This window comes from Hyperoodon ampullatus (genome assembly GCF_949752795.1).
Source record: "Hyperoodon ampullatus genome assembly, chromosome: 7".
Lineage (NCBI taxonomy): Eukaryota > Metazoa > Chordata > Mammalia > Artiodactyla > Ziphiidae > Hyperoodon > Hyperoodon ampullatus.
Genome location: NC_136920.1, coordinates 95,977,820 through 96,003,187, shown reverse-complemented (window position 1 = coordinate 96,003,187; position 25,368 = coordinate 95,977,820). Strand labels below are relative to the sequence as shown.

The 25,368-nt window shown below is 49.2% G+C and overlaps 1 protein-coding gene across 1 annotated transcript; it reads left to right on the top strand.

Annotated features, from left to right (window-relative positions):
• Nucleotides 1–1,209: 1,209 nt before the first annotated feature.
• Nucleotides 1,210–24,873, top strand: TMPRSS4 (transmembrane serine protease 4; the record flags this gene model as incomplete). Its single annotated transcript, XM_079707847.1, has 13 exons — nt 1,210–1,242; nt 2,944–2,977; nt 6,307–6,420; nt 11,361–11,510; nt 12,802–12,931; nt 15,814–15,915; nt 16,879–16,919; nt 19,139–19,298; nt 20,356–20,522; nt 21,330–21,428; nt 21,614–21,756; nt 23,749–23,898; nt 24,309–24,873. The coding sequence occupies 13 exons, from the start codon at nt 1,210–1,212 to the stop codon at nt 24,318–24,320; spliced, it is 1,335 nt and encodes a 444-aa protein (XP_079563973.1). The 3' UTR covers nt 24,321–24,873.
• Nucleotides 24,874–25,368: the final 495 nt, after the last annotated feature.

The window sequence follows — 25,368 nt, the reverse complement described above, 5'->3', positions numbered from 1 at the left end:
CCTCCCATTTTAAGCATCCAGCCAGGCGCTGTCTCCTATCACCCATGTTACTCTCTGCATAGCACCCATCACTCTTTGGGTTTATCTGTTGACGATCTGGCCTCTCCTACTCTCCCCCTGACTCCCTCACCCCAGGATACAGCATCTTGAGGGCAGGGCCTCACCTGTCTTGTTTGGGCACTTCTCCCATCCTTGCTGTAATTACTTCTCATTTGTCTTTGAATCCACAGCTCCCAGAGCAGTGCCTGGTACAACACAGACACCCAAAAATATTTGTTTGATACTTAACTATTGAATGCTACCCACTCTGGTTATCAGACGAGCGTCAATTCTTTTCACCTTTGTATTTGAGTTAGACAAAAGGGCTTTGTAAACTGCTACGCGCCAATTGTGTACAGATTACTGTTGGTGAGATTATCACCTGGCTCTGTGGCTACCGCAACAGACTCGCCAGAATCGTCCTCATCTTCATCCTGGAAGTAGTTCCCTATCCAGGCCCTGGTGATGGTGGAGGAGAGACGGCCCGGAAGGAACTACAGTGCAGAGCCCCGAGTTCAGTTCCGTGTAGCAGTCATTTACTGGGCCTTTACTAGGTACAAGCCGGATGCAAAGCACTGAAGGCACAAAGGCAATAAGAAATAGAGACCACCCGACGGGAGAGTGCTAGAATAGAGTTCTGTGCCAGATGCCCGGGGGCACAGGATGGAAGGCCCAGGAGGAGAGTTCTCTCTATGAACCAGGCACTTTCCATCAGATATCGCATCGCATCCTCACAGGAGCACTTTGAAGTAGGTGTCATTTTCCCCACTCTACCGAGGGGAGGGGAAACCTGAAGCTCAGAGAGGTTAAGTATCTTGCCCAAAGGCTCCCAGTTAATAGGAGGCAGAGCTCGAATTCCAGCTCAGCCCCTGCAGAGCCTAGCTATCTCTGCTGCATCCCCCAGCCGCCTGTGGCCTAGTGCCCCCGTAGGGCAAAACCAGGCACATCCCTCCAACAGTTTGGGAAAAAGGAAGAAGCTCCTTCTCCCAACGACTATGTCCGCCATGCTCAACCATGGGAGCAGGCAGCACCCAGGGACCCCACAATTTCTAATCTCAGACACCCACCCAGGGGTTAGAAGAGGCCCTCTCACTCCCAGATGGGACTGGGAAAACTCCCCCCTGGAAATGTCCAAGGGCCTGCAGCTCCTCCACCTCCACTGGGGCGGCCATGACCTCAGCCAGCGGGCAGGCATGTCCCTGGGTAGAGGCCTAGGCCTCGCCCAGCCCAGGGACTCCAGGTCCTATGCCAGATGAGGAAAGGAAAGAAAGAGAGTCATGGGAGGCAGGAGAGCATGAACTTAGGAAGCACCCTTCCCTAAGCTCTGCCTTGCAGGAAAGGGTGCAAGTACTTTGCATGAGAGCCTTTATGTGTGGGCTCCTGTGTGTGCCCCTATGTGGCTGTGTGTATGCTGAGTGCACGTGTAGTGGTGCAAATGAGTGGAAGAACAGAGCCTTGTGTGCATTTGTGTATGTGTATTCACGATGACCTAAGACTACACTCACAGAAATAACTTAGTGTCCTGGTAGTTTTTTGTTTTTGCCTGTTTGTTCTATTAGGTATAACATATGTTCAGTAAAATACTCAAATCTAAAGTATACCACTCAATGAATTTTTACACACGTATACCCCCATGTAACCAACACCTAGATCAAGATCTAGTTTTCTAACATTCCAGAAGGCTCCATTGTGCTCCTTCAGATAACCCCCAGTATAATCACTATCCTGACTTCTATCACCATGGATTAACTTTACCTTTTAATCATATATATGAAATAATACTCTTTTGTGTCTAGTTTCTTTTTTTCATTATTATGTCTCGGAGATTCTTCCATGTGTCATTGCATTTCACACTAGTTTATTCTTGTCTATTGCTGAATTATATTCCATTATATGAATATACCACAGTTTATTCCATCAGTGATTGACTTTGGGGTTTTTCCAAGTTTTAGCTATTATAGATGAAGCTAGTATGAAGATTCATGTACAGGTGTTTTGCTGGACAGATGTACTCATTTCTCTTGGCCCTAATTCCTGGTCATAGAATCATAGAATACTGAGACTCCCCTGGTGGTCCAGTGGTTAAGACTCCAAGCTCCCAATGCAGGGGGCCCGGGTTCGATCCCTGGTCAGAGAACTAGATCCCACATGCCGCAACTAAAGGATCCCGCATGCCGCAACGCAGATCCTGCACGTGACAACAAAGATCCCACGTGCCTCAACTAAGACCTGGTGCAGCCAAATTTAAAAAAACAAAACAAAACAAAAAAGAATCATAGAATAGTCGTATGTTTAGCTTTAGTAGATTCAGCCAAACCTTTTTCCAAAATATTTGTACCAATTTACACTCTTAGCAGCAGTGTCTGAGATTTCCAGTTTCCCCACATCCTCATCAGCACTTAGTATTGTCAGGCTTTTAAATTTTAACCATTCTGGTGTCTCTGTAGAGATAGTTCATTGTGGTCTGAATTTACATTGGCCTGATGAGTGATGACGTCAAGCATCTTTTGGCACTTAACTGGTCATGGAAGTATCCCCTTTGGTGAAGTGTTCGTTCAAGTTTTTACAGAACTACAATATCTATCAAAGTAGGCAAATAATTGACAAAAACAGACAGGAGAGCAGAACCATCTTAAGAAACTCAGCAATACACACAACAGTCCAGCAGCCAGTTGTTTTTCAATTGCTAACTAGTTGCTACAATTAGTAAACCTGTTGTATCAGGTCATTTAGATGAATAACTGAATTTTATATTTTAAATAAATTATTTAGATATCATAGAGCCCCCCACCTTAGACTCAGCAGGGAGAAGGGAATGCAGATAAGAGCCCTTTCCTGGGCTCTTAACCCCAGCCTGAGAGGTTCCCTCACTCAACTCACTGACTGTTTTTCCTTCAATTACAGGAACCTGACAGCGGTCAACCCCTGAACAGCCTCGGTAAGCTCAGGTCTGGCTTTCCTTTGTCTATCTCAGTTTCACTCAGTTACCAAGTAGATACTAAACCCCTCTTGCATGGTCCTCACCACCACCTCCAAGTGCTAAATGCTACGGGAGACATCCATCCACCATTCACCAAACATGTATCAAGCAAGTGTCATCTCCAGGATTCATTCTAGAAGTAGGAGGCATGGTCTCTGGGGAAATAGAACCATCAAACCTAAAACGCCAACAGCAGTGATTTTCTAATTCATTCATTCAGTTACTTATTCTCTCATCCCTTCAACAATACTGTGAGTGCCTGCACGGGGTAGGCCCTGGGCTGGACACTGGACTACAGCAGTAAATATAACAGCCAAAGTCCCTACCCTCATGGAGTTTACAGTCTGACCGTGCTGCCAAGGAACAAGCTGGACAAAGGTGTTTTCACTGGTAGAATAGAACATGGCAGTGTTTGCCTGACTTACCAGAGAAAAATAAGTTAATAGATGAAGTATTCCCAAATATAGGGGGTTTTTTTCCTCCTGTTCCATTTTTTTAAACCATTGATACCTATGCCTGATAACCTGATCAGCAAAACGAGTGAGCAAAGACAAATTAATACGACAGCTTCATAAGGAGATGACCAATCCCACTTACTTTGGCAGCTTATTTATTTCAGGGTCACGAGTTAATAAAGATCACAAACAATATAATCTTCAGCAGGTAAAACAATGCCTAGTTTCTACTTTGGAATTTAATATATCAATATTCCGTGGTGTCCCCAAAGAACACTAGGCATTCAAGGGCTCCACCACCTGAGTAAGCCTGGGAACAGCCAAACCAGAAAACAATTAAGGGAGCTCGGGAGGGAGAAATCAGTGCCAAGTGAAGATTCTGAGGTTAAGAATGATTTCAGGTTGTGCAAGGACCAGGGAGTGAAACTGCTCCTGTGGAAATGGGGCTGGCGAGGACTAGCAGTGGGAAGTCCATTTGGCTGGGAGAGGGAAGCCAAATTACACTGCCTTTGAAAGCCCAGAGAAGAGGGTGGTCCAGAGACAGAAGTCATGGGGACCCCTTGAGGGTTCTGGAGCAGAGATGTGATGGGATGAGAGCAATATGTCTGTCTGGCAGCATTGGGCAGGACAGGCTGGAGGAAGGAACAGTGGCAGGCAAGGAGGCTATTCATAGCTCAGCGGGTTGGTTAACTTTATAAACAATAAACTTTATAGACAATAAACCAAGAAAACCCTTCGCTTCCTGATGATGTTCTCCGTGAGAACATCAGGGAGGCAGAGACATTGGGCCCTGGACAAGGGAACTCATCAAAGGACTCCCAATAAGTCATTCACTTCTGGGAAAACAAGCCAACCTTTTATCCCCAGACGTAGGTGCTCAATGAAGAAATCATGCATGAATGAATGAAGAGAATGTCTCCATGTCCATGGCCGCAGGAAAGAGGACAATGCTGAACACTCACTGCTGGAACTTTAAAAACAATATCCGACGACATTATTAATAACCTACTCTGTTGCCAGGTCCTGATAATAACAGGCAATACCAACCCACATCCTTAGGGCCAGAGCTCTGGGTCTGAGGTTCAACCTCTCCCTATTGAGGAAACATAGAGTTTCCTACGCTTTCCCTATCAACACATCCAATGATATCCGCACTTACTGGGCACCAGTCTCTGGCAGGGTGCCATTCTCTGCTTTTGAACAGCTGAGGAATGACATAGAGACAGAAACATAACTAGCCATCATTCCAGAAAGAATAAAATGAGACCTGTAAGAAAGGCAGAAGGGATGTGCTGAAGAGAACAAGCAAAGAGTAAACCGTTTATTCACTTGACATATTTTTTGAGTTCCTACTAGGGGCCAGGCACTGTTCTAGGCACCAGGGACTCAGCAGTGAACAAAACAGACAAAAATCCCCATCTTCCTAGAGACTTCATTTCAGGCAGGGTTGGAAGGGGCTAGATGATATACAAAATATGTAAAATATACAGTACATTAGAGGTGATGAATGCTTTGAAAAAATAAAACAGGGAAGGAGGATAGGAAATACTGGAAGATTGTATTTTAAATAGGGAGGTCAAAGAAGGCCTCAGTAAGAAAGTGACATCTGAAGAACAATTGGATGCAGGTAAAGGAGAAAGCCATGTGCAGATGAGGGGGAGGAGAGCTGGCCTACTGCTTTCCAGGGATTCTCAGGGTTGCTATAACTCCTGCCCTAGCTCTCCCTGGAGAAGTCCCCGTGGCACCTCCCCAGCTTATTGCCTGCAAGGAGAGGGGACACCAAAGAGCCTATCCCTGATACTTGGTGAGAATTTAATCTTTTAAAGCCTTGCCATGTTCCATCTCCTTGGATAGCCATGTGAAGTGGACAATATAGTTATTACTGCCTCTGTTTTAGACATCAATAGGTCCCTCCTGGTCTCCCGAACCCCAGACTCTTGTTCTAGTCCATCTCCTCCCTGATGAAAGAGTCATAGTTCTAAATATTCATGTGATCATATCTCTCTGCTGCTTAAAAGCTTTCCATGGTCCCTCACTGCCCTCAGGATAAAATCCAAATCCCTTAGCATGATAGTCAAGACTCTCCACAAGCTGGCTTTGCCAGCCCTGCTTCCAAAACATGCTTTTACCCACCTTACCTCCCAGGCACGCCAGCAGCTCACAGTTCCCAACACCCAGGCCTTCACCAAGCTGGACCCACTCCTCCCTCTCCCATCTCCACCTAGAAAGACCCATTTAAGTGTCTTGATGGTGTCTGGTGGTACTGGCAATTGTGCCCCTGTTTGCCTCTTCCCCCAAATTGGAATCTCCTTAAAGACAGGACCTTTCTAGGGACTAGCTGTGTGTTGAACTGAGTTGGAGATGAAGGCCATTCGGTCACCTTCATTCACAAGTATTTATTAAGCTTCCACTAAGCACACACTGTGCTGGCAGCCCCCGCCCTCCTGGAGCTTACAGTTTAATCAAAAGACAAGTCAGGAAAGAGGATACATGATAGTAAAGGGAAAGGGTACGTGCCTCTCCTGGGACAGACGCAGGTCAGGCTGGACAGAATGAAACATCCTAGAACAGGCTGTCAAGACAAAGAGAAGGTGCCATGGGCTAGCGGAGCACCTGTGCAAGAGGGACACGCCCGGGTAAGTGAAAGGAGGTAGGGGGCCCCTATGCTGAGGAAGCTAAGCCTAGTCTGCAGGAATAACCCCAGCATCAACCAAAACGGTCCCCAAAGTTTTCCTGGGCTCCGCACCAGGGGCCAGAGGGTGGGGAAGCTGTGGGCCTTGGCAGGGGTGGTCTCCGAGTACTGACTGCAGGCTCTTCCCCTCCCCCTCACAGATGTCACCCCCCTGCGCAAATCCCGCACCTCCCTGGAGACCTTCAGAAAGGTGGGGATCCCCATCATCGCAGCACTGCTGAGCCTGCTGATCATCATGACCGTGGCTGTCCTCAGTAAGTGGCAGCCCTCACCCCGGCCCCCATGCCGCCTTGCTGCCCCCCGTCCACCCCTACAGCAAGTGGCAGCTCCCACCCACCCCTCCCCTGCCCTCACCTCAGAGCGCTCCCCACCCCAGCAGAGTCAAGGCCAGGTGATCTGCATAGAGCTTTGTATCCACCCCTGCTCTGAAGGGAGCCTTCCTCTCAGAGTGAGAGGGAGATGAACTCAGCCCCCATCTACCCAGATGGATTCTATCCCAGATGATTTCTTCTGCGGGGAAAGCACAGTTTGCACCAGTTACAAACCCACTCAGGCAATGGCACAGCAGCCAGGCCCCCTGCCTGCTCCGCCCCAAGTCTGCAGACAGAGAGCGGGGTGGATCCGCAGCCCTGCTGGGAGGAGCAGGCAGCATGTCTGCTTATGAGGAGGGCAACAGGGAGGACGCATCGGGGAAGATGCCCAGGCAGACAGCACCTCTCCCCACCTTGAGCTCTGGCTTCACCATGGCAGGAGCCTGAGACCCCCTGTTATCCCAGGCAGGCCACTCTGGGGCAAAGAAGAGTAAACTGAGCGAGCCCCGATTCCCACAGTCCCTCCCTTTTCAGCCCACACATCCTGTAACTGAGTCCCCATCTTCACCCACCCCCATAGTCACAGCAGGCTACTGACCGCAGCTTTCACGCAGGAAGTAGGGCTGAGGGGACCAGACTAGGAATCAGGACACCTGGGTCGGGGATCCCGGCGCTGCCCCTTCTTGCTGCTATGTGACCTTGAGTAAGTCCCTCGACCTCTCTTAACCTCAGTCTCCTCAACTGTAAAACATCCTGCCTCCCTCAGAGGGATATCAGAGAACCAATGAGGTAACGAGCGTAAAGTAACTGGATAAAAACCAAGTTGTGCAAAAGTGTAGGTCATCACAAAGTGTGTAGAGATGTGGCCGAGGCCACGTGTTTGCTCACCAGGCCAGGACGGCCTTCCAGGAGCCTGCAGCAGCCTTCAACTCGTTGGAGGATGCTCAGAGATCATCCAACGCCTCATTCTCCACTTGGGCACTGAGGCAGAGAGGGGGTGTGGCAGTCGAGGACAGGGCTAGGACAGGTCCCCAAGCCCTGACTGGGCAGGTCCACTTCTACTTCGTGGTGGTGGAAATGCAGATACACAACACAAACACCACCCAGGTCCCTGAGCTCCCTATCAGTACGTGAGATGCAGATAACTGCAAATCATTCCTCTTGACCTTGGCTGGCCCAAAGCGGTGGTGGGTGTGCAGCAGCAGCAGATTTACTGTCCTAGGCCAGTTTGGCTCAGACTAATATCAAGATGAGCCTGCCTACTCTGAGCACGTGCCCTGCCATAGTGGAGAGGGAAGACAGGGCCAGGTTCAGGGTGATCCAAGGCAGGTACAAGTACATAATTTAGAGTCGGGCTCTCCCTGTCTCAGAAGGCCCTGTGCAGCTTCCAACCCGGGACCCCCAGGTTCTGCAACCAGAGGAGGTAATGTGAACTTCCATCCTGGGCTGGGCTCCCTCAACCTTTTGGCTTCTGGGGGCTCAACTGGTGACGCTGTGTCCTGGCTTCACCCCAGGAGGCAGAAGGGACCCCTCTTCACCCAGGCTCCTGACCATGAACCAAACTCTGAAAGTCCAGGAAATATCTGACCGACCTGCTCTTTCTCCCTTGCTTCTCAAACCAGGAGCATCGGGGCCATAAGATCACATTTTGAGCTCCTTCAGGGAAGGTGCGGAGAGGCAGCAAAGAGCCTTAGAACTAGACAGACACTGATCAAAATCCTGGCTCTAACACCTGACTGCTAAGTGGCCTTGGGAAATAAACCCTAACTCTCTAAACCTCCATTTCTTTATTTGTAATGGGAGTTCATAATGGCACCTGGCTCCTAAAGTTGTTGTCAGGATTCCAGGTGACAATGCAAGGAAAGCGCTTAGCAGTGATAAGCAGGGCCATGTCAGACTTGTTACCACCACTCCTAGGGTCGGCCAGTGGTGATGCTGGGCTGCAGAGGGGAGCTTCAGGCCAAGGGAGAACAGTTCAGTCAGGCAGGAGGAGCCAGGACAGTTTGGAAAGTATGGAAATATCTGTTCCCTGAGGACTTTTTTTTTTTTTTTTTACGATTTTTTCTTTGCTTTTAACATCTTTATTGGAGTATAATTGCTTTACAATGTTGTGTTAGTTTCTCCTGTATTACAAAGTGAATCATCTATACATATACATATATCCCCATATCCTCTCTCTCTTGCGTCTCCCTCCCACCCTCCCTATCCCATCCCTCTAGGTGGTCACAAAACACCAAGCTGATCTCCCTGTGCTATGCGGCTGCTTCCCACTAGCCAACTATTTTACATTTGGTAGTGTATATATGTCAATGCTACTCTCTCACTTCCTCCCAGCTTACCCTTCCCACCCGTGCCCTCAAATCCATTCTCTATGTCTGCATCTTTATTCCTGTCCTGTCCCTAGGTTCATCACAATCATTGTTTTTAGATTCCATATATATGTGTTAGCATACAGTATTTGTTTTTTTTCTGACTTACTTCACTCTGTATGACAGATTCTAGGTCCACCCACCTCACTACAAATAACTCTCAATTTTGTTTCTTTTTATGCCTGAGTAATATTCCATTGTATATATGTGCCACAACTTCTTTATCCATTCATCTGTCAATGGACATTTAGGGTGCTTCCATGTCCTGCCTATTGTAAATAGCGCTGCAATGAATATTGTAGCCCATGTCTCTTTTTGAATTATGGTTTTCTCAGGGTACATGTCCAGTAGTGGGATTGCTGGGTCATATGGTAGTTCTATTTGTAGTTTTTTAAGGAACCTCCATACTGTTCTCCATAGTAGCTGTATCAATTTACATTCCCACCAACAATGCAAGAGGGTTCCCTTTTCTCCACACCCTCTCCAGCATTTATTGTTTGTAGATTTTTTGATGATGGCCATTGTGACCTGTGTGAGGTGATACCTCATTGTGGTTTTGATTTGCATTTCTCTAATGATTAGTGATGTTGAACATCCTTTCATGTGTTTGTGGGCGATCTGTATATCCTCTTTGGAGAAATGTCTATTTAGGTCTTCTGCCCATTTTTGGATTGGGTTGTTTGTTTTTTTGCTGTTGAGCTGCATGAGCTGCTTGTATATTTTGGAGATTAATCCTTTGTCAGTTGCTTCATTTGCAAATATTTTCTCCCATTCTGAGGGTTGTCTTTTAGTCTTGCTTATGGTTTCCTTTGCTGTGCAAAAGCTTTTAAGTTTCATTAGGTCCCATTTGTTTATTTTTGTTTTTACTTCCACTTCTCTAAGAGGTGGGTCAAAAAGGATCTTGCTGTGATTTATGTCATAGAGTGTTCTGCCTATGTTTTCCTCTGAGAGTTTGATAGTGTCTGGCCTTACATTTAGGTCTTTAATCCATTTTGAGTTTATTTTTGTGTATGGTGTTAGGAAGTGTTCTAATTTCATTCTTTAACATGTAGCTGTCCAGTTTTCCCAGCACCGCTTATTGAAGAGGCTGTCTTTTCTCCATTGTATATTCTTGCCTCTTTTATCAAAGATAAGGTGACCATATGTGCGTGGGTTTATCTCTGGGCTTTCTATCCTGTTCCATTGATCTATATTTCTGCTTCTGTGCCAGTACCATACTGTCTTGATTACTGTAGCTTTGTGGTATAGTCTGAAGTCAGGAAGCCTGATTCCTCCAGCTCCATTTTTCTTTCTCAAGATTGCTTTGGCTATTCGGGGTCTTTTGTGTTTCCATACAAATTGTAAAATTTTTTGTTCTAGTTCTGTGAAAAATGCCATTGGTAGTTTGATAGGGATTGCACTGAATCTGTAGATTGCTTTGGGTAGTATAGCCGTTTTCACAATGTTGAATCTTTCAATCCAAGAACATGGTATATCTCTCCATCTGTCTGTATCGTCTTTAATTTCTTTTATCAGTGTCTTCTAGTTTTCTGCATACAGGTCTTTTGTCTCCTTAGGTAGGTTTATTCCTAGATATTTTATTCTTTTTGTTGCAATGGTAAATGGGAGTGTTTCCTTAATTTCTCTTTCAGATTTTTTGTCATTAGTGTATAGGATTGCAAGAGATTTCTGTGCATCAATTTTCTATCCTGCTACTTTACCAAATTCATTGATTAGCTCTAGTAGGTTCTGGTAGCATCTTTAGGATTCTCTATGTATAGTATCATGTCATCTTCAAACAGTGACAGTTTCACTTCTTCTTTTCCGATTTGGATTCCTTTTATTTCTTTTTCTTCTCTGATTGCCGTGGCTAAAACTTCCAAAACTATAGTGCATTTTCTGAGGACTTAAAAACATTAGACTCCTTCCCATCATCTAAGACAGCAAAGGAGCAATAGAATCTTGAAGGCAGGAGGCAGAAGACAAAAACAAAGCAAAACACCAACCTCCTAATGGGTCTTTCAACCCCATATAAAAACACCAAATCCTAGAACTGCACTTGATAGTGATGAGACACTTTCACAACCACCAGCTCATCAAATGTTCTCTGCAACCCTGTGAGGCCCAGAAAGGGGAAGCGATTGGTCTAAATTCACACAGTACGTGGCAGAGCCAGCACTCGGGTCTTCAGACTCCAGGCCCAGTGCTGTCTTCTCCATCCACAGAGGCACTGTGCCAGCACTTGGGGTTGAGAGGCTCGTGGGGACTGTTTCTAAATTGCTCCCCACACATGATCTTGATTGACTCCTCAGCCATCTTTAGGGATAGGGACAGGTGTTATTATCTCCATTTTACAGATGAGGAAACTGAGGCTCAGGACCAAGAACACCAGCTCCTAAGTGACAGAACTGGGCCTGGAACCCACATCTGCCTGTCTCTAGGCCCAGCATGTTTTCAGGGAAACAATCTCTCCTGCCCCTGGGCTGCCTGCTTGACCGTCAGCCCTCTCTGCCCCTCCCTGCCCTTGCCTTACAGTCAAGGTGGTTCTGGACAATTACTTCCTCTGCGGGCAGCCCGTCCACTTCATCTCGAGGGGGCAGTTGTGTGATGGCCAGCAGGACTGTGCCTCAGGGGAGGATGAGCAGCACTGTGTCAAGAAATTCCCCGATGGGCCTCCAGTGACAGGTGAGTCTAGGGGCTGTGGGGCCAGGGGAGTGGTAAGGGCAGGAAGTCGACTCAGGTCCCCTTGGTCCACTGCACAACATCTGCCACCTGACTAGACTAGTCACTTTCCTTCCCCGTTGTAAGGTTCTTAAAAACAGGATCATGTCTTGTCTACTAGGTCCCCAATACTTGACATGCAAACACTCAGTAAATTTTGATGAACAAATGTGGGCCAGAGGGGACAGGAAATTGTAACTGAGCCTGCCCCATTCCTGCTGCTCCTGGGTGCTGAATGGAATGACCTTGGGGAGTTCCCTCCTTTCTCTGAAGTCTATTATTTCAAGGGGACTAGAAAGAGACCATTAAGGCCGTTAGCCAGCTATTGATCCCTCTATTCATTAGGTAAGTGTTTATGGTAACACATTATGGAACAAGACTGAGCTGGGTCCTTCAAAGAATATTAAGATGTTTCAAACATAAAAACCCATGTTCTGGGCTTCCCTGGTGGCGCAGTGGTTGAGAGTCTGCCTGACAATGCAGGCGACATGGGTTCGTGCCCCGGTCCGGGAAGATCCCACATGCCGCGGAGCGGCTGGGCCCGTGAGCCATGGCCACTGAGCCTGCACGTCCGGAGCCTGTGCTCCGCAATGGGAGAGGCCACAACAGTGAGAGGCCCGCGTACCGCCAAAAAAAAAAAAAAAAAAAAAAAAAAAAAAAAAAAACCCATGTTCTTTCTTGGACTGTTCTAGCCCAACTTGATCCACCTATTACTTGGGCTCTGAAAAGAAAAGACAGCCCAGGACACGGGTGATGGGGGCTTCTGTGGGGCAAGGCTGAGTAACTTCCTGTGTATTTGCTCTTTTTTATCAGAAGTCAAATGCCTATGGCCCCTGCCACCCTACTGCCAATAGCACTCCCCTCTCTGACCTTACATGGAAAAAGAGCAACATTCCTCTTTGCGAAGTTTTCCCAGGCTAGGCAAGCTGTGTGAACTATGGGTAGGGAAGCCATGTAATACATCATCAAAACTTATACATATAAAGAGCTATTAATAATTATGCCAAGGCAAAGGTCAAAATGGAGATTGTCCCCAGGACATCTGGTCACCCTAGCTACCGTCAGAATGAGACTCAATCTGGCAAAGCCAAATGGAGGAACTTCCCTTGAGGTTGAAAGGGTTGGTGTTCTGTGATGCTCCCCAGTTCCTGGTAGGGTTTGGGCTACCGGTTTGGGCTGGTCACATGATGAATTCTGTGGGAGATAGGCCAAATGGGTCCCAGCCCTGAGCTGACCCGGGTTCCTCCCCTTCCAGTCCGCCTCTCCAGCGACCGATCCACCCTGAAGGTGCTGGACCTGGCCACAAAGAACTGGGCCTCCGCCTGTTTCGACAACTTCACAGAAGCTCTGGCCAAGACAGCCTGTGGGCAGATGGGCTATGACAGGTACCCAGCCCAAGGCTCTGGAGGCTGTCACCTCACCCCATGACCTCTCTCCCTTTCTTTCTTCCTTCCTCTTTCCCCTTTTCCTCTCCTTCCTTCCTCCTTCCTCCCTCTTTCCTTAAAAGTATAGGTATTGGAGTCAGAGCTGCTTTTGAGGCACTTTCCCTTATGAGCAGCATGAAGTTAAATCTTCTAAGCCTCAACATGTTCAAGAGTTACTGGGGGGGGCTTCCCTGGTGGCGCAGTGGTTGAGAGTCCGCCTGCCGATGCAGGGGACACGGGTTCGTGCTCCGGTCCGGGAAGATCCCACATGCCGCGGAGCGGCTGGGCCCGTGAGCCATGGCCGTTGAGCCTGCGCGTCCGGAGCCTGTGCTCCGCAATGGGAGAGGCCACAGCAGTGAGAGGCCCGCGTACCGCAAAAAAAAAAAAAAGAAAAAAGAAAAAAAAGAGTTACTGGGGGAAGCAATACCAACCTCATAGGATGGTTAAGAGGCACCAGAGAGAGGATATCTGCCCCACCCCTCCCCCACCCCCACTGCCACCCCCCCACGCACACACACAGTTCAAGCTCCTTTGCAATCCTTTCCTTTCCTTTACTCCTCAATCCTCACTCCTTCTTGGCTTGGCAAGTCGCTGTCCCTGCCCCAGAATACAAAAGTCTTATTTACTTATTCAAAGTCCCATTGGTTAAAATTTAGTTTAAATGAACCTGATTTCACTGGGCCTTCATCAGCAATCTCAGCTTTCTCAGCAAATTTCAAAAGCAGTTTTAAATCTTCAGTGTATGAAAAAGGATATAAGAAGGGTAATCAGCATTACGTATTTATATTCATTTGATCCTGGCAAAAACCAGAAAGGTAGTTATTATTCTATCTATTTTAGAAGTAGGTTCAAAGAAGGTAAGTAACTTGCTTGGATGGTAGCTGGGAGGGAGAGGGCTGGCATTTGTGCCCAAGATTCCCTAATTCCTGGGCATCAGAAGCATCTCTGTTTCTCGGTTGGGTAATTCTCTCTTCTCTGGAGGTTTCATTTATAAAGGGAGGGGAGGGGAGACAGTTGATCACTCACAGCCTAACTGGAGAGGATAGAAAAGAACCCATGAATTCAGTTGCACAGGGGATAATCTCTTCCTGGCAAGCCCCCAACTTCAGGATCCTGAGACACTGGACGCAGAGACTAGGTAGAAATGATAAATCTTAAGCAGACCTCATCTATCAGTCACAGAACCCGCTTCCATCAATCCCTAGAGCAGCCTCAAGGTCCTTTTTCAATAAGTGCTGCAGGCAGCCATTACTGATCCATCAGACCTATTTGCCCCTTCTGCTGTCTGGTTATCAGGCTTCTCCTGCTCTCTGCCCTCCATGGGGTGCAACATCCAGTACCCGCTGAAAAGGATACCCTACCACCTTCATTTTCAAGGAGAGCTGGGAAGGCACGTCCTGTCCCTGCTGTTTCCCCTCCCCCAGCAGCCACCCCAGCCCAGCCTTCTGGCTGCAGCCTCCCCTCCTCCCTACTGCAGTCCAGCCAACTGCAGCGTCAGCTGTACCAGCATAGCAGGCTGCAGCTTGATTATGAAACCAGGGTGTCTCCAGGGGCTCTTAAGGTAAAAGGCTCCTGCAATTTCTGTCCTTCTGGAGCTCTTTAAGGCACCAAGCCATCTCTCTCTTAAGCTCTACAAGATCAAAGCTGGTCAGGATTATTCATCAGGATGTAACTGGTAAACAGAGGCTAACTCTCCTGGGAATGTCCATTTCCACCATGATCCCTCCTTCTGGGTCGCAGATTTCCCTGGCTAGGAGGCCCTTTTTGTCCCAGGACCACAAAACCCTAGATGGCTCAATGTGGGAAGGACTCTAGAGATCATCTGGTCCACCCATCATTTTATACAGAGGAAAACTGAGGCTTAGAGAGACCCAGAGAGGGAATATGACCTACCAAGGGTACATAGCAAGCTAGTGTCAGAGCCAGGACAAGAACCTCAGTCCTGAGGGCTCTCAGCACAAAACCCCACACTGCTAGACTTCAGTCTTCCAGGTGCCATGCTTGGGTCATCCAGGTAGTGCCAGATTCCTGGCTGGGAATGTGAGAATGTGCCAGTCAGCCAGTGCCTCAGGTTGACCCATGCCTGCATACAGAGTTTATACTAGCTCTGTATAGCATGGCTGGATGGGGAAGGATAGAAGAGATGGGAAAGAGGCAGATTCAGTACAGGTACCATCAGAAAGATGGGATTAATCAGGGAAACCTTCCTGGAGGAGGGAAGACTTACACCCGAGGTTTGATAAAGACAAGCATGGATTAGAGGAGAGGAAGAGGGAGAGTGGTCCAAATGAGAGAAATGTTTGTCTGGATGCATGTGAAGCCTGATCTTGGCCTGCCCTACCTCCAAAGGGACCATAAATGTACCCCACTACCAAATTTAGACCAGATGCCTTGTTTGGAGAGCCACATATCCACATTCAGTTCCCTCCAAGGTGAGGGGAGAGCTAACCTGGTTCCTTTGCCTCCTTGTTCCCCTCGCTGTGAACCAGAAGAAACCGCGGGACATTTGGAATAGGGACAGACCTGGGAGTTATAAAAGGACATCCGTAACATCTGTCCAGGGCTCTGGGTTCAGGACCAGGCTTCCCTGCCTGAGAAAGCAAGTCCACATCAGCACTGTGCCCAGGGCTGAATCCTGGGATGCCAAGGGACCATCCCTTGTCATCTAGCAAAGCAGTCACCACCCTCATTGACCAAGGCCGCCTCCACTCCCTGCCACGCCGTACCCAGAAGTCTCTGCTGCCCCCTCTCCTGGGAGTGGGGACTACTCCTACCCTCTTGGTCTAAACTCCTGCCCCAGCTCACATCTCTCCCTCCCTCTCTTTCCCTCCCAACATGAGCAGCAAACCCACCTTCAGAGCCGTGGAGATTGGCCCAGCCCAAGACCTGGATGTTGTCAAAATCACAGAGAACATGCAGGAGCTTCAGGTGCAAAACTCAAATGAGTAAGTGAGAGGGCACCCCTGGCCCACAAAGGCTCACATGTGGACGATGCCATCGGGGCTGCAGCCAGCCCACCCTGAACAGACTTAGCAAGGCAAACTTAAGCCAGACAACAAAAAGAACTCCTGGCCAGGCAGACTGTCGGATACCAAAAGCTAGAGCATCACATTTCTGAGAGGTTTTCTGTATTGACTCTTTGTTTTAATACAAGGAGCAGCTGGACAAAGTGTGCTGTCCACAAGCTGTTGGCCTTTCATCAGTCAATTAAGAAAACCAAATTTGTTTCCTATGGCCTTATGTTCCCTATTAAGCCCAAGAGGCAAGATTCCAAAGGCCACTTTGTCCTTCCTGCCTCTCCTCCAGGCCAGAGTAAGCCCTCCCCACATTTCCAACTCTCCAGAGGAGAAGCTGCATGGCCTCTGTCAATGCACCACTCCCGTGCCCACCACCCCGAGTCAGAGCCCGGCATCTCCAGGAAATCTGTCACCCTGCAGCAGAGTGACTCAGAGAGGATGCTGGCTTCTTAGCATTCAGGGATGCTGCTGAGGGCTGCTTATTCATCAAAGAGTAAATCTTGAAAAGGATAGGAAGAGGAGCAGAATGATCATTTGCCTGGAATTTCATCGAAATCCCATTCCTCTTCTGTTTGGAGAGCCCGCAGTACAGCAGACACTGCCCCAGCCTCTGCTCTATTCCATCTCAGGCTGCCAAGAGCCCGGGGTGGGCTGTGACTCAGGCAGGGCCCAGCACGTAGTAGATGCTTATCAGTAGTGCTGTAGAATCCAATTGCATTAAATCGCACTGAACTGGGTGAAAGTACGGTGCCTATACAGCCCCACCATTCAGGTTCCGTATTTCCCGGGTCCTGGGAGGGGACTTTAATCAATAGTGCTGGGAGACCTGAGTCCCTGCCTCCCAGCCAAGGGACAAGCAGAAACCACAGGACGCCTGTGTCTCCCTTCCAGCTCCTGTCTCTCAGGCTCCCTGGTTTCCCTGCAGTGCGTTGGTGAGTACGCCCCATCTCTGAGGGTTTGGGTCCTGGGCCAGCAATAAGCAGGGAAGAACTTCATCCTCATTCTTAAATCCCTCAGACTCCAGGTGTCACGCTGTTTTGTCCCAACCTTACTCCCTTGGCCTTGGGCTTGTAGGTAACGTTCCTTCAAGTGGTTGACAGTAAGAACTCCTTCCTACTGTCCATGCTCAGTCCCACAACCTGGGCGGAGACCCAGGAGAGAGAGTAGGAAAACCAGAAAGGGCAGGACTGGACTTCCACCCCCTCCCCCCCCTGGCCAGGGCCCACATAACCTCCTTTGTCACAGTCAGCTCATCTGTCCAAGATCTGATTACCCACATCCCATTTAGCAAAGATTCGTCGAACGGTTAGAATGTATCAGCACTGCCAGGCCTCTGTCCTCAGGAGCTAATGGCTGAGCAAAGAGAGAGGTGCAAGGCCACGTGCAGGAAGTACCAAGCTGAGCAGTGGTCCCGGCTGACATGCTTCAGAGAGAGCTGCACCTGGGGTGGGGCGGGGGGAGGGGCAGGAGACCTGGGCACCAGGTCCACTGGCTTCCAGGGTGACCTTGAGTAATTCACCTGACCTCTCTTAAGTTCATCTTCCCAAGAAGCCCTTCAGTCCGACTACCCAAGAGGATCCCGGGAGACCCCCTAGCTCTGAGAGGAGATCAGAAGACAAAACAAGCACTGTAGCCCTGCTCATCCCACCAGCCTCATGGGAGAACCGAGCAGAGCCTGGCAAGATGGCCAGAAACTGGGCCGCCTTAGAGGAGAAAGGTCATCCTCGCTGCCTTTGCAGTTTAGCAGTGTATATGCTTCCTTGTTGGATGCTAAGACTCTTAGTCATTATCATGTGACCCCCACGATACCTAGTGAGTGAGGGCTGACCCATGGTGGCTGGTCAATGAATGAATGAATGAATGTTCACATCACTCAACGTGCTAAGCTGAAAAGCCCTGGAGTCACAAAGAGGCTTAAGCCACAGACCCTCCCTTGAGGAGGCTTCTGTCTCACTGAGAAGACAAAAACCGAACCACGTCAACAAGAAAAGCTGGCCAACACCCAGGCAGGCTGTGGAAATGCCAAGAGAGGAAAATCCCCAGGGACTGTGTGACCTGGAGGAAGTGCCCAGGCTAAACATCACAGAATGAACTGTAGGCTCCAGGGAGGGAGGGACCATGTCCATCTCTCTGTCTTGTCCACCACTCTCTTCCCAGCATCCTTGAGACACTGTAGGCACACAATTCAAATTTGCTGAATGATCAGTGATCTAGATAAACAGGAGAGGAGACAGCCTCTCAGGGACAGGCCCTTCCTGGAGCAAAAACAGAAAGACTTTTTAGGGAGCTAGCAGCAGATCGATTTGGCTAGACAGAAACTTTATATAAGGACAGCAGAAGGCTGCCAGAAGGGGGAATTTAAACTCTTCCCTACAGACAAAGGGGGATGCTAAGGGGCTTTGAGTGGGGGAGTGAGGTGACATGTAGAAAACAGTGTTTGGAATTAGATGGTATTTGAAAAGCCCCTGCCAGGCATAGGCCCAAAAAGGGTGGTAGCCTTTCCCCCTTAGAACCACCACTGTGGCAGCGACTGCCAGAAGGATTGGAGAGGCTGAGAACAGGACGGGGAGGTGGAACTGGAGGGTTTTTTTAAGAGTTTGCGAGTCAGATGTGAGAGCCAGGAGAGTGGGATGTGAAAGAGGGAACAGGATGTCAAATTGGGAGACTCTCTCAGCAGGGGGAAGGGACTTGGAGAAAGGTGAGTTCAGGATGGGAAGATCCATTTCTGGAACATTCTTCCCACTCTCCAATCCCAAAGCAGCCTGTGGGTGTCTGTTTACTGTTACTCAGTAGGAAGAGCTGGGGACACCCCTTTGGGCGGGACTTTCATAATTCTGCATCCCTGTTTAGTTTGAAGGTCATGAACGCTGGCACAATGGACACGCCCATGTTCACAATATCAACTCCTAAACTCAAACAAAGCTGAAAAAAAAAAAAAAAGGAGAGGGAGATTGGGGGAAAGCCTGTGGTCTGGGACACTCAATGTCTCCCTGTGAATAATTCAAAATTGGCGTGGTCCTCCCACCCCGACCCAGCCCCCGGTCCCAGTCCTAAGGGCCCTGCTCAGGATAGACTGGGGGCTCTAAGGGGAGGCAGTCCCCACTCGCAAGAGTCTGATTCCTGCTTTCTCCCTCCTTCCTACTGAGCCCAGCCTGCGGAGAGAGCCTGAAGGTCCCTCGGGTGGTGGGTGGGGAGGTGGCCTCTGTGGATTCTTGGCCTTGGCAGGTCAGCATCCAGTATAACAAACAACACATCTGTGGAGGAAGCATCCTGGACCCGCACTGGATCCTCACGGCGGCCCACTGCTTCCGGTAAGGCCCACACGAGGGCGCCCCGGGGGTCAGAGCCACAGAGAGGCCTGAGTGCCTGGGTCCCCTGTCTCCCAACTTGGTTTCTGATGCCCTCTCTCACCCCACCCCTCCCCCTAAAGACCATGCTCCAGGGTGTGGCCACCCCAGTGAGACACTGGACATGATGTCCTTTGTTAGGCCTTGGGGGTCTGAGCAGAGCTAGTCACCAAGGCTGACCTCTCCCCTTCCAGGTGGGAAGCCACCAGGTACCCAGTGTCCTCCCTCTACCCCCATATCATTCACGGCACAAAAGCTCTCCTCATCTGCCTGGAGTCCTGAGAACTCTCTCCCTTTTTGCCAGTCTTCCAGGAAGGGGTTCCAGGTCCAGAGTCACTGCCACTCCTTCATTATATTTAGAAACTTTTAAAAAAAGGATAGATCCTCTTACAGGCCAGTAGAGACAGGACTGCCCATACCTCTGGGGAAAGATCGCTCCAGGTCCTCTTCACCATCATTCATTCATTCATTCATTCGTTCATTCATTCATTCAACACCTATGAGTACCTACTAGGTACTAGGTACCCTCATGCATTAGACTCCATCACTGCCTTGGAGGAGCACACAGTGTAGGCCTGTGATTTTTAACCTTTTTGGAGAATCTGACAAAAGCTATAAACCTTTCCCTGGAAAATCACTCCTGCACACTCAGCTGTGTCTGGTGTCGGAAGGAAGACAAGTGCAAGTACCACATGAGTAGCAGAGCCAGTAAAAAGCACTGGAGGAGAGAGTGTCAGGACCCAGAGCTCAGGCACTGGGGACAGCCCCTTCCCCAGCCCTCCAGTTAGAAGTTTCTTTGGGCAGGTTTCACCAGGGAAAAGGATCAAATTCCCCTTTAGAATTTGACCTGTGGTAGACGATTCCTCAGACTGGCCCTCCTCCACCACCCCTGCCCTCACCATCATTACCTCCCAAGGCAGGGGCAGCCAGCACTCCACTCCCCAGGACCCTGGGGACCCAGCCTCTGGCAAAGCCTCCTCATGCTTGGCTCAGACTTGAACTGCACTGTCTCCGTCCCCAGGCAGCATCTCCATGTGTCCAACTGGAAGGTGAGGGCCGGCTCAGACAAACTGGGCAACTTCCCATCCCTGCCTGTGGCCAAGATCTTCATCATCGAGCCCAACATCACGTCCCCCAGAGAGCAGGACATGGCCCTCGTGAAGCTGCAGCTCCCTCTCACATTCTCCGGTGAGAGCTGGCACCTGGGAACAGAACTCCAACTCTGCCACTTGCTCATTCACTAAGCGGCCTTGGGCACATCACTTCTCTTCCCACGACCTCAGTTTGCCTATTGTTTCTTGCAAATGTGTCGGTCTAACATCATGGAAGCCATGAGGCCTCCTCGAGCTATCAGCTGACACCTGACCCCACCCCTGCCAGATTCTTCTAAGGTCTGTTTTCTCCCCGTGGAGCACCTCAAGTGAGAATCACAGATTCATCCAATCTTGGAGCTGTGAGGGACCTAAAAGATGACCTAATCCATCCTCCACCCTGACCAATGGCAAGAGCCTGCACAATCTCCTTGCCAAGGGGTCACTGGGCCCATTTGCTCTCCTCCAGGGGCAGGGACTCATTACTGTTAAGGCAGCCCATAGATTCTTTGAACAGCTCTGTTCGATGACTCATGTTTACATTGGGTAGTATTTAGATCAGCATTTCCAATGGTAGCTTCCACAGGACACTGGTCCCTTGGGTAAAAAAGGGTTCCATTCTCATATAAGTTTGGAAAACATTTTTAAACTATAGCTCTCTTCCTGGAGCACATTAGTATATTAATGATATGAGAAGTTTTTAAAATTTTTTAAACAATTTGTTTTATTTTGTTTAACTCACATCTTCTAAACTTCTTTGACCACAGAACCTTTTTTTCATGCCACTTCTATTAACATCCCATGAAATGTACGTTACAGAAACCATGGTGCCAACACTTACAGAGGGCTTAGCTGCCAGGCTCTCCTGAACCTTGGGTCCCCTCTTCCTCTTTGTTCCTGGTAGACACAGTCAGGCCCATCTGCCTGCCCTTCTCTGACGAGGAGCTTCCTCCAGCCACCCCACTCTGGGTCATCGGATGGGGCTTTACAGAACAGGACGGAGGTAAGTCCCAGGCTCAGGACCACAGGACTAAGTGAGCAGCTCCTGAAAGTGATGGGAAGGAGGACCATCCTTTAGAAAAACCCATCCTGGAGGTCCAAGCACCAAGGTACCAGGCAACCCAGAGAATATCCTGGGCTGGGGGTTGAAGGCAAGAATGGGAATGTGAGTGTGTTTTCAACCTGCAGGGAAGATATCTGACATACTGCTGCAGGCATCTGTCCAGCTCATTAACAGCACTCGGTGCAATGCAGAGGATGCGTACCAGGGGGAGGTCACCGAGAAGATGCTGTGTGCAGGCATCCTGGAGGGCGGTGTGGACACCTGTCAGGTGGGGCCTCCAAGGATCATGAGGGAATTATAGAGATAGGGGATGTCTGCCCTGAAGAAAAAGCTCAGAGGATGAATGCCCCCCATGAAGTCTTGCATATGGTGGGCATTCAGTATGTGATGAAGGGAGGAAGGAGGGGAGGGAGGGAAGGACTATAGTCAGATGAAGATATAAAGGCAGATGGACAGATAGACAGACAGATAGATAGAAGCATAAAGATTTCAAATGTATATTTCACATGCAAAGATGATGTTGCACTCCCCAACTGCTCTTTTTTTGGGGGGGCTATGTTGGGTCTTCATTGCTATGCGCGGGCTTTCTCTAGTTGCGGAGACAGTGTGTGAACTTCTCATTGTCGTGGCTTCTCTTGTTGCAGAGAAGGGGCTCTAGGCACACAGGCTTCAGTAGTTGTGGCATGTGGGCTCAGTAGTTGTGGCTCGCAGGCTCTAGAGTGAAGGCTCAGTAGTTGTGGCGCACGGGCTTAGTTGCTCTGCGGCATGTGGGATCTTCCACGACCAGGGCTCGAACTCGTGTCCCCTGCATGAGCAGGTGGATTCTTAACCACTGCACCACCAGGGAAGCCCTCCTCACCCAGTCTTACTTCCCATCATTTAAAAGAGTATGAGCCCCTAGAGGGCAGGAACCCCAGGTCTGTTTTCTTTACAGCTGTCCTCAAGCTGCTGAACTACATTAGAGAAAACCCATCTTATGCTGGATGAGCCCTGGTGCACCTTCGCCTCAGCCCATCCCACTGGCCAATCCCTGAATATATTCTCACATACCCACCCAGAGGATTTTCTGGACCATTTTCATTAAAATCCCAAACCCTACTCCCACCCCCATTCTCAGTCATTAAATTCCCTCACTCGAGAGGCATCTCTTAGTCTCTTGATGACTTGATGTCAGGTAAATGCTGAACTTTGGGGACAGTGTCTTCCCTCAGGGAGCTCACAGTGTGGGGGGGTGAATAAACAGGCAGTTCAGCTATAGAGTTATCGGGTTCTGAGGGAAGAAGACCCAGGGGCTATAAGAGCTGGTAAGAAGGACACCCAAATAAGTGCACTTTTCACTATCTGACATTTCCTTGTCTGTTTTATTGTTTGCTTGTTTCCCCCTCAACCTCTCTCTCTCTGTCTCTCTGTCTCCCTTTCTCTCCCCTCTCTATCTCTCTCTCTCTCTGTTTCTCCATGTGATTTCAAGTTCCCTTAGGGCAGGGATCTTCTTTTCATTGATTGAATCCCAATTGTCTAGAACAGTGGCTGACACGAAATAGGTCCTGAAGTGGTCCAATAAATCTGGGAACTACTAGGTTAAACAAAGATAATCACAGGGCTTCCCTGGTGGCGCAGTGGTTAAGAATCTGCCTGTCAATGCAGGGGACATGGGTTTGAGCCCTGGTCCAGGAAGATCTCACATGCCACAGAGCAACTAAGCCCATGTGCCACAACTACTGAGCCTGCGCTCTAGAGCCCGCGGGCCACAACTACTGAGCCCACGTGCCACAACTACTGAAGCCCACACACCTAGAGCCTGTGCTCCGCAATGAGAAGCCCACACACCACAATGAAGAGTAGCCCCCGCTCGCCGCAACTAGAGAAAGCCCGCGTGCAGTAACAAAGACCCAACGCAGCCAAAAATTAATTAATCAATTAAAAAATAAATTTAAAAAAAACCGACAGTGGTTTAAAAAAAAAAAAAAGATAATCAGGCTCCCTTACCATAGAACCCCTTAGAACCCAAGTTGTGGCTCTCCGAGAAAGGGCTAAGAGCACACCCACAACTTACTTGACCACAGAACACTTTTGCCCCAAAGGGAAGGGCATTGCAGGACGCAAGAACAACATGAGCACAAGGGGTGAGGATGGAACAGCAGAGCGCGCTGGAGAGCAGGAAACAGAGGGGCCAATGCAGAGAGGGGAGGAAGGAGAAGCCCACCCCTCCACCCCCGCCCTGCCTGCCCTCTCCAGTAGCCTCTGCTCTGGCCTCCCACAGGGTGACAGCGGTGGGCCTCTGATGTATCGCTCTGACCGGTGGCAAGTAGTAGGCATCGTGAGCTGGGGCCATGGCTGTGGGCAGCCGAATACCCCGGGAGTGTACACCAAGGTCACAGCCTATCTCAACTGGATCTACAATGTCCGGAAGGTGAGCATGTTTGCTCTACCTGTTGTGCCCTCCCTCCCTTCCTCTCCTCTGAGGGTACCAAACCATCCTTAGTGGCTTAATGCCTCTGAGATACCCCCTTACATCCCCAACAATCTTCTTTCCCAGCAAGTGACAACCTGGGATGCCACCATTATGAAATTCCTTAGATCAGAGATTCCCATTAAATACAGAGTATGGAACACACCCAGCTTTACCATTCTCTGTTCTCTGGCAGAATGAGACTATCAGACATTTTCCAGAGAACTGATTCTGATAAGAAGGTGGGTGGAAAGGCCTCTAGAGGGTAGTGAGATGAGCAAAAAGCTTCAGTAAAGGAGATTAATTTTGCATGCCACCACTTTGTCCATTTTCAAATCATCTGATTTCTTTGTTGGTCTCTTTTATTCCAGTCTGATCCATGATGCTGCTGCCCCCCTGCAGTGCTGGAAACTGCTTCCCCCCGACCCCACCCTGTCCACCTGGGGATCCCCCAGAAGTCAGGCACAGAGCAAGAGCCCCCTTGGACACACATCTCTGCCCACACCCTCAGCATATCTTGGTACAGCAAAGGACCTCCATTCCTGTAAGAAATCCCACAGCCCACAGGCACCGAGGAAGTCAGCAGCCCCAGCTCAGCTGCCTCTGATACTCCCAGCAACCCAAGGTGGGAGAGACACAGCCCACTGAACAAGCCAGCTTCCAGGCTGAGGTCTCAGAAGGCATTGCTAAGCCAAGAAGGAACTTTCTACTCTACTGAATGGAAACACATGCTCTTCTGAGAGCCCAGATCACCAAGGGCTGGAGAGAGGCATGAAAGGGTCTGAGCAAACCCTCTCCTTCCCCACCCATCCCCAAGCCCACGTGAACAAGAAACCAGTTATAATGAAAAATGAGCTGTCCTGCTGTTGGCAAAAACACTGTTTCTTACTATTGTTATTATTGTTACCTCTGTGGCCACTGTTTATTAAACTGGTACATGAAGTCTTTGACATAGGCTGACTGGGCTGCTTGAAAAGAGCTGAGCTAGGACTATTGAACTATGATCTTTATTCTTTGGCCTGGGTAGGAAAAGGTCTAGGGGAGACAATTATTCTCAAAGTAGAAGAAAAGGAGACATGGGAACCAGAGCTGATGGGTGGGGGCAACAGTGAACAGCCGACTGGGGAAGCCAGGGTCAGTGAGTGTGCTTTCCACACACGCCTTGTTCCATTGTCTTCCTCCCCTCCTTCCTGCCCTGATATCAGCCACAGGCCAGAGATAACCTAGGACTGGGGAGAGAGAGGGTTTGGGCATTCAAGGCTGACATTGAATCATGGCTCCCTAAGTGGCTGGAAAGAGGTACTGCACCTCCAAGTCCTAACTTCTACCTGGAGAATGCTGGGTGTGGTTTTTATCATTCATTTTTAAAAAGTCATTTATCACCTGCCAGGAATGAGATGGTCTCCAAGCTGGGTTCTGAGGATATTAGCA